The sequence below is a fragment of the Lycium barbarum genome, chromosome 7 (genome assembly GCF_019175385.1).
Source record: "Lycium barbarum isolate Lr01 chromosome 7, ASM1917538v2, whole genome shotgun sequence".
Classification (NCBI taxonomy): domain Eukaryota; kingdom Viridiplantae; phylum Streptophyta; class Magnoliopsida; order Solanales; family Solanaceae; genus Lycium; species Lycium barbarum.
The window spans coordinates 126,768,401-126,777,576 of NC_083343.1; the positions used below are offsets into that span (position 1 = coordinate 126,768,401).

The 9,176-nt window shown below is 31.5% G+C and overlaps 1 protein-coding gene across 1 annotated transcript; it reads left to right on the plus strand.

The window, feature by feature from the left end:
- Nucleotides 1-6,326: 6,326 nt before the first annotated feature.
- Nucleotides 6,327-8,859, plus strand: LOC132604276 (probable WRKY transcription factor 11). Its single transcript, XM_060317718.1, has 3 exons — nucleotides 6,327-7,024; nucleotides 7,650-7,775; nucleotides 8,494-8,859. The coding sequence occupies exons 1-3, from the start codon at nucleotides 6,342-6,344 to the stop codon at nucleotides 8,675-8,677; spliced, it is 993 nt and encodes a 330-aa protein (XP_060173701.1). The 5' UTR covers nucleotides 6,327-6,341; the 3' UTR covers nucleotides 8,678-8,859.
- Nucleotides 8,860-9,176: the final 317 nt, after the last annotated feature.

Here is a 9,176-nt window from a genome sequence, read left to right on the forward strand (position 1 = left end):
GAATATTAGAGACTTTATAGCCTTACTATTGCCCCCAACTTGGTCCAACATTTTTAAATTCTCGTAATGCTTCCACTATAAATTGGTAGCTTTCTATCGAATTGGCATGATGAAGATATAAAAATGATAAAATCGCTTAATTTGTTCAATTAATATATGATGAGATGATAATCTAATATAATTGTACTAATTAACTATGAGTGCTACATGGCGATATCATCGGGATTTTAGGGAAATCATATATATATCAATGTCTCAGCAATTGCTCATAACAAGAGATATAAATTCTTGAATACTTGTTATATTTGAAGATTTTTCACTAAGGGGATTGAAAGTATAAAATAAAAAAATAAACAAACATGAAATCAAGGATATTCAATATTTAGTATAGATACATTAAAAAATGAGTTATCCATAAAATATAATTTTCTGGTGAAAGGGACGCCAATTGTGATGTGCAAAATACTAGATTGAAGTCTCTCCTCGAAGTCTTGGACACATGAGATAGCTCCGCGCTGCTTGCGACATGCAAAATACTAGATTGAAGTCTATAATTGTATTGAATAAATTGGATTATAGGGACAATAGTATATATAAGGACCACATTAAAAATGTTAGGTATCTCCTAGTAATTAATAAAATTTGTGTGTTATATAATGGTACTTAGCTCTAATAGAATCACAAACAGACTAAATTGAAAAATAAATATACCGACTTTAGAAAAGTTCCGAAAAGACGAATGCGAAAAGGATAAAAAAGAAGAGAAAAAAAAAAGTTATCAGAATTCCATTTTACTATTATAAAGTAGGATTAAACACGAAATATTTGTATTTTGTGATGTCTCGACTCACTAGTTACTAGTCCCTCTATGTAAACTAATTACTCCCTCCGGATAAAAAAAAGAGTCCACTTAGTTTTTTTTTTTTTTATCAAAAAAAGAGCTCACTTATCAAATCAAGAAAGAATTAACCCTGTTTTTCCATATTTGCCCCTATTAAGTATTATATGATCAAATCCCAATGCTTATTAATTAGGGGTAATTTAGTCAAATTACCTATTTTTGTCTAGGGTTAGTGTTTTCTTAAGAGATGTGCAAATGACTAAGTGGACTTTTTTTTTTTTTTATCTGGAGGGAGTATTTTTTAAAGTATTTTACAAAGATTATACTATGGTAACAATTTTAGAATAATCGGACCAAGTCAATTATATCTCTATAAAATTTGACATCAGGGATTGTAAGTTATTGGTTAGCTGGGAGCAACTATAGATATTTCCCTACTTCTAAAATATAGTAATTGTTTAGGAAAAATGTTCTTTTAATTTTCTTTTTATTACAATGTTATGTTCAAGGTCAACTCACAACGACACAACAATATTGTACAAATTATAAAGAAGTATTTAATCAGTTTTTGGTTTAGGCTAATCAATCTTTGTATTGAGATATCATCGACATGTTAGTCAAGTTGAAGTGGCTTAAATGAATTGAGTTGATAAGTATATTTTAGAATAACTCAGCTCAAAGTTTGTTTCGTTATTTGTTCAATTGTTTGTCTAGTTTACTTTAGTCGACCAAGTGAAAAAGAGGTCCTTTTCGTTTAGGTAAATAACTAGCAAACTATGCCCGTGCGATGCATGAGGCTCAACGTGATTAATTTGGTTACTCAATTTAGTTAATATTTATGATTTGTATATATTGCAAACGATACTGCGATTTTCCTTAGTGAGTCTCCATTTTTTTTTTATTTTCCTCTTATTTTTCCCCTTAATTTCTCAATTGTTGTTAAAATTTATCTTATTTTGGTTATGTCCGCCTCTTTTTATATTTAGTAAGTTGACAAATTAAATATCCTACATTTCATGTTTATAATTACAAGATTCAAAGAATATTTTATTATATTATACATATTTTTAATTTAGAACCACAAGATTTGAAAGTTTATCTTTATTTCTTAAACTCTGTGTCTAGTCAAACGCAGACACTTAAATTGAGTACAACTGAAATTGTACTCTAAGTAGAATTAATGTTCAACTTCTGAAATGTACACAAGTTAGTCCCTGCTTAGAGTACAATTTCAGTTGCTTTTTGTACAACTTATGGTTGCTGTGTTCGTCCACCTTGGACGTTTATATATAATTGAAATATAAAAAAATATAAGAAAAATATAGAATAGAACGGAGGAAATAAATATGTCGGAGAATTAAAATTGAAGTGCATACATGTATACATGAGAAGAGAATAAATATTCATCAAGAACGTGAAAAGTCAAAAGTGAATAAGTAAAAGTGCACGGAGGAAATAAATGTGTTGGAGAATTAAAATTGAAGTGCATACGTGTATACATGAGAAAAGAATAAATATTTAGTACTATGACATATGTCCACGTGAGATTTATTAATTCTTAAAGAACGTGAAAAGTCAAAAGTGAACAAGTAAAAGTACACGGAGGAAATAAATTTGTGTAGGAAAGTTAAAATTGAACTGCATACGTCTATACATGAGAAGAGAATAAATATGAAGCAAGAACGTGAAAAGTCAAAAGTGAACAATTAAAAGTGCAACGAGAAAATAAATGTGTCGGAGAATTAAAATTGAAATGCATACGTCTATACATGAGAAAAGAATAAATATTAAGTACTACGTATGACATATGCACATATTCAGCAAGAACGTAAAAAGTCAAAAGTGAACAAGTAAAAGTGCACGGAGAAAATAAATATGTGACGGAGAATTAAAATTGAAGTGCATACGTGTATACACGAGAACAGAATAAATATTCAATACTATGGCATATGTCCACGTGAGATTTATTAATTCTTAAAGAACGTGAAAAGTCAAAAGTGAACGAGTAAAAGTGCACGGAGGAAATAAATTTGTGTAGGATAATTAAAATTGAACTGCATACGTTTATGCATGAGAAGAGAATAAATATTCAGCAAGAACGTGAAAAGTCAAAAGTGAACAAGTAAAAGTACACGGAGGAAATAAATGTGTCGGAGAATTAAAATTGAAGTGCACACATGTATACATGAGAACGGAATAAATATTAAGCACTATGACATATGTCCACGTGGGATAAAAAAACAATTAGTTAAAATGTACAAGTTATAGAGTTTTTGGTACAAGCATTCATTGCGTGTACAATTTGTAAAACTTTAGGTACAAGTAGGTATTGCTGTGTGGTCCTCTTGGCCACTTATATATAATAGAAAAGTGCGTGAAAGTATAGAAAAGTAAGAATGTACACCATATACGATATACAAGTACTCCTTTTCTTATGAATTAATTTGGATTAGAATTTTTGGGTAAGTTAGACTATGGTCGTATCAACCTTTCAATTTGTATATCTTTGTTTAACCCGCTCAATTGTGGACGGTTGAACATGTTACATTTTTTACATTTTGGTAAATTTATCTAATACCCCATTCTCAGGTTTTAACTGAGGATCCTCAATTAGGGATGACAATGAGGCGGTACGGGTTGACAGTATACAGGAGGGGCCGATTGCGGGCGGAGGTCTATGGGCCCCAATCCACACCTCCCCATCTCCCATTTTATGAAATTTACGATTTTACTTTGTTTGTTTTCTTACCTAAATGAAAAACGAACTAATCATATAAGGTTTCTTTGTTTTTTTTTTTTCCAACAAATTTTATTACATGAAATACAAAATAATCAACTCAATATACTAGATTTACGGATAAAGTTTTCCATAAGTTGATAGATGTGTATTCTCTTTTTCTCTCACTCTCTGAAGAAGATCAACGAACAACTGATTTTTCTTGATTCTTTTAAATCAAATTTTGCACACCTGAAAGTCAGTTACGATTTGACCTCGAATGCCTAAACTTCATAAAAGATCACTGATTCTTTTAGCCGCTAGCGGCATCCCAATTTAACAAATACGTAATTCTTAAAAATTATTTAAAAATTTAGCCAATTTTGATAACCTTCATATTGACCTTGTTATTGATACTTCTTCCTCTTTTAATCTTCAAGTTTGAAGTTGGGGCAATGGGCTTTGCCAAACCCCAACTTCATCTCCTAAGGTCTAAATTTGAAATTTAATCTCGCTATAAATTTCAAAGTTAAGTTGGACAAAACCCAACTTTAATCCCTACTGTCTGAATTCAGATATTTTAGACACCCTATTTCAACTTCAACCTCCCATATATGAAGTTGATTATGAGCCAACTAAAGTTAAAAATCTTTATTAATTTTAATTATTATTTAAATAGGGGTAATAAAATGGTTATTTTTGCACTTCAGCCCGTTCATTGCTGTATGAACCATCCACTTCTTTTTTTTTTCTCCCTCTGGTTATTCTTCTATGTAAGTGCAATATCTTTCTGATTCGATCGATTCAGTTATCATTCTTATTATGAGAAATCTCTAATTAAGAATAAAAGAACATCCAAGCACCATTATTTTGTATAATTTGTTCGAGTATATAATACGTATATGATCAAACACATATGTGGATAACCGTTAAAAGTTAAATAAAATGTACGACTTTATGATCTAATATAATATCTTTATATGAGAAAATGTTTCAATTATTCATGATAATTATGTACTTTTCATTAATCTAACATGCATTAATCTTATATTCATTTATACTTTCATGTTTACCATATTTTAATAACATTTTTTTTTAATCAAATAACTTCTAAAGCATCAATATAGAATACAAAAGTTGGGCTAATAGGCATCAAATACCATTATATAAGAAAAGAATATTTCATTGAGAGATGAATGACTAAATATTCAAGAATAATCTAGGTGGGAATATAGTTTGCATTATATTTATGTAATCTTAAACTCTTACTTTTCGGTTAGGAACTTAGTAATTATCTAATAGAACAACTTTTGTTTGTAGTTCGAGAGTGCATAACATGTGTTGTTGCAACCTCTGCTTTGAAATCAAATTTCCTTTGGCCATTGTGTGTAACTGTGTATACAAGCTAGCTCTCGAGTAAAAATTGTTCTCGTTGAACATATAATATTCTCAATATATATTTTATGTGTTATATTAAACTTGTATAATCACGCACATAACTAAGGACAGACCCTAAAAATAGTATGACTCTTACACGACAAGTTAAATATGAAAATCAATCGAATAATAGTGATATTAAAGAAAAACCGAGATGATTGAGACGATTTTGAAAGTTTTAATTTTAGTTATGTACCATTGAGTAATCGCAAATATGTATAGCATAATTTTTTAAAAACTGCCTAACTGAATTATTGACACCTAAGTACCAAATCATTATACAAATAAAAAAGTATTTCAACAAAAATGAATGGTTAAAGATTTGAGCGATAATCTGGGTGGAGATGATATAATCTGCATTATATTTTTGTAATTTTGAACTATCAATTTTCCGTTAGGAACTTAGTAGTCGTTTAAGATAGAACAATTTTTGTTTTAATGTTCGAGAGTGCATAACATGTGCTATTGCAACCTCTGCTACGAAATAAAAAAAAACTCCCTTGAGCATTGTATGTATACAATCTCTCGTAATAAAAATTGCACTCATCAAACATGTAATACTCGTAATATATACTTTATGTGCTATATTAAAATTTATTAATATCTTACATATACAAACAAGAGATCCTAAAAGTAATATGAATCTTACATGACATTTTAAAAATAAATTCGAAAGCTAATTGATTGTACCAATATCAAAGAAAAATTGATATAATTGGACGGTTCTGGAAAACTTAATTTTGATTATATACAGAGTAACCAAAAAATTAATATAATATAATTTTTTATGAATAATTAATTGAACCGAATTATTAACACCCCTAAATATCAAGTATTAGATAGTCATACAAAAATATCTTTCACATGAAAATGAATGGCTGTTGGAAATAATCTGCATTATATTTTATGTAATCTTGTTGGGGATTACCACTATTTGCATTATACATTTATGTAATATAATAAGTTAGATAACCCAAGCATTATATTACAACAATCCTCAATATTTGTCCCTTTCTTACCAGCTAACTCTCCCTGGCCCCATCCAAAAAATATTAAAATATACGCATATAACCTTGTACCATCTGCTTCTAGAGATGTACCCTTATTTAATCAAAAAACAAAAATCAGAGTAATGATTTTATTGTCAGTGGGTCCACCACTTCTGCTACCAGCAAAGAAAGAGAAGCTTTTATTTTGTCTTTTTGGTCATCGCATAGATATTATCAAACAAATCTCAGCCGTTAGATCAAACAATTATTTGACCTTACCTGGTTTCCCGGTTCCCGGTCATCATTTTTTGCCCTTTATATTTCCCACCCTTGTGCTTGAAAAAAGAATATCACAAAAATGGCATTAAAAATGATGGGTTATTCAAAAATGAATGAGCAATTAGCTATACAAGAGGCTGCTTCAGCTGGTTTAAAATCAATGGATCATTTAATCCAGTTGGTTTCTCATCAACAACAAGAGAAAAACCCGGTTCAGCTTGGTGAGATAACTGATTTTACTGTTTCGAAGTTTAAGAATGTTATTTCTATGTTGGACCGAACCGGTCATGCCCGGTTCAGACGTGGTCCTGTTCATGTTCCGGTTCAGGCTCCGGTTCATCCTGATTCTTTTACTTCCTTATCTCTATCGCCGTATGTTCCTACGGCGAAAGAGACAGTACCTCCTCCTGTTGCGGCGGCGCAACAGACAGTTGTTGCGCCGCGGCAGCAGACAGGGTTGACGCTTGACTTTACGAAGCCAAGCGTTGACCGTCAATCTAGTGCTGCTGCTGCTGCTGTGAAACCGAAGCTTTTTGAAGCTGGTGTTTCGATGGCGACAACTTCCACGACGACGAATTCGTCGTCGTTTATGTCGTCGATTACTGGTGAAGGAAGTGTATCGAATGGTAAGCAAGGTTTGGTGCTTCAGGCTGTTCCCGCTGGGAAACCCCCAATCGCCGGTAAAAGATGCCGTGAGCACGAACACTATGAAGGTGTCTCCAGCAAAATCTCCGGCTCCGCCAAGTGTCACTGCAAAAAGAGGTTCGTTTTAAATATTATTTTGGCTTAAAAATAACTCAATTCGCCTTGTTGCATGAACATATAAGTTATGGTTTATAAGCATATAATAATTCATATTAATTTGGTTTATTGTTGTTGTTTTGACTTAAAAATAAATATTTAATTTTTTTTATATAAGGCGAGATTTTTCGAAAGCAATCTCTATGACTCAGAAAGAGGTCGTAGGATTTGCGTACATCTATCCTACCCTTCTCAATTGTGGGATCACGCTAGCATCATGTTATTGTTGTTATTTTACCAAACTTACGAGCTATTGTGACTTAGAACGCCTAAAATAGATCAATCGAAACGGCTCTTAGTCTGCTATCTCTGTCTCTCACCGACTTGAGCACTTTAGCAAAACCTAAGACAAATACAAATCTCCTCATTGACCAAAATAACGCGTGATATCCACGTTCCATCGAGCGCGTCGTCCTAGAATATCGTACCTTTGATGCTTTGTTTTTTCTCCGTCTTTGTTGACTTCATCATTGAATTTACGTTTGTCCAAACTCCCTTTACAGCTACGTGTTTAAAAAAATATATTAATTTATAAATTTTAGACATTTTTAATTAATATTTTTTTGTTTGTATTTTTTAAAAACAGGAAATCTCGTGTTAAGAAAGTGGTAAGACTCCCAGCGGTAAGTTCAAGAATCGCAGATATACCAGGAGATGAGTTTTCATGGAGAAAGTATGGTCAAAAGCCAATCAAAGGTTCTGCATACCCACGGTAACTACCATGCACCTTCAATCACACCTGTTTATTTTTGTTATCATAGAAAATGAACGGATCAGATCTGATGTAAAAAAAATTGATAAATTACTATGACATAACAAACATTTAGAGTATTTACGAAATTGATATATTACTCTGACATAACAAACATTTACGAAACTTAACTAATTTTATAAAATTACGAAACATAGATATTGTATTTTCTACGTAACGTACCTATCAGCGCTTATACAACTCTTTGACGCGATTTCCAGCTGATACCTGCTTGCTACAATTACTCAACATGACAAACGTTTAGACTGTATTTACGAAACGTAACTAGTTTTAAAAAAATTACGAAATGTTGCTACTGTATTTACAAAATACAGGTAGCGCTGATACAACTCTTTCACACGATTTTCACGTGATACCCGCTTGATATAATTACTCAACATGACAAACATTTAAACTGTATTTACAATACGTAACTAGTTTTCTAAAAAATTATGACACGTAGCTACTGTATTTAAGTAACATAGCCATATTAAAGCAAAAAAAATAAAAAACATAGCTATCAGTGCTGATACAATTTTTTTTACATGATTTTCGGTTGATATCCGCTTGATACAGTTCTTTCATTGATATTGCTAATATCCACTAGATACAACAACTATAACTACGTGATTATGCTTTGAACTATAGTCATTTATGAATTTTTTGTTTTAATTCTCAGGGGTTATTACAAGTGTAGCAGTGTACGAGGATGTCCAGCTAGGAAACATGTGGAAAGGGCAATGGATGATCCTGCGATGTTGATTGTGACTTATGAAGGGGAACATCGTCATACGCAAGTCGCGATGCAGGAGAACAATTCTCAAATGGTGACTTTTGGGTCAACGGAAGAGAGGAAGGAGTGAAATGAAATATAGGGTTAAGGGTATTTTTGTAGTTTGGATGTAGTGGAGGGGTGGAATTGATATTTAGAAAAGTTAGAGGTTAAAAGGAGTAGAGAGTTGTAGTTGTGGGATTGGGTTGTTATGTAAATTTGGAAAATTTTAGGGGCTGAATGAGACAAAGGAAAAGTTTAGAATGTTGCAAATTTTGATTCCTTTGTTTAATTTAATACTCATATCGAAAAAATTAGCGTGCAATGACTAAAAAAAATTAGTAGACGCTTTAAGATTGAACTTTTAAAAAAGAACTTATGAAGTTAAGTTGGAAAAAATTACTATTTGAAAATTAGAGTAGTGTTTGAATATGCATCACCCTTAAAGTTAAACATTGTGAATGGAAATTTCTTTTCTTTTTTTAAATCAAATTTATTAATTTGACAAAACACATCTTTGAATTCAATTGTTTGCTTACAAATTTTGCCATCGAATGATCTTTGTCTTCTTCCGAGAGTCTTGCCTTTGT

Excerpts from the sequence above, each read along its gene's own strand:
- LOC132604276 (XM_060317718.1), top strand. The coding sequence starts at position 6,342 with ATGGCATTAAAAATGATGGGTTATTCAAAAATGAATGAGCAATTAGCT. Across the intron at positions 7,025-7,649 it reads AAGTGTCACTGCAAAAAGAG|GAAATCTCGTGTTAAGAAAG; the intron begins GTTCGTTTTAAA and ends TTTTAAAAACAG. Across the intron at positions 7,776-8,493 it reads AAAGGTTCTGCATACCCACG|GGGTTATTACAAGTGTAGCA; the intron begins GTAACTACCATG and ends TTTAATTCTCAG.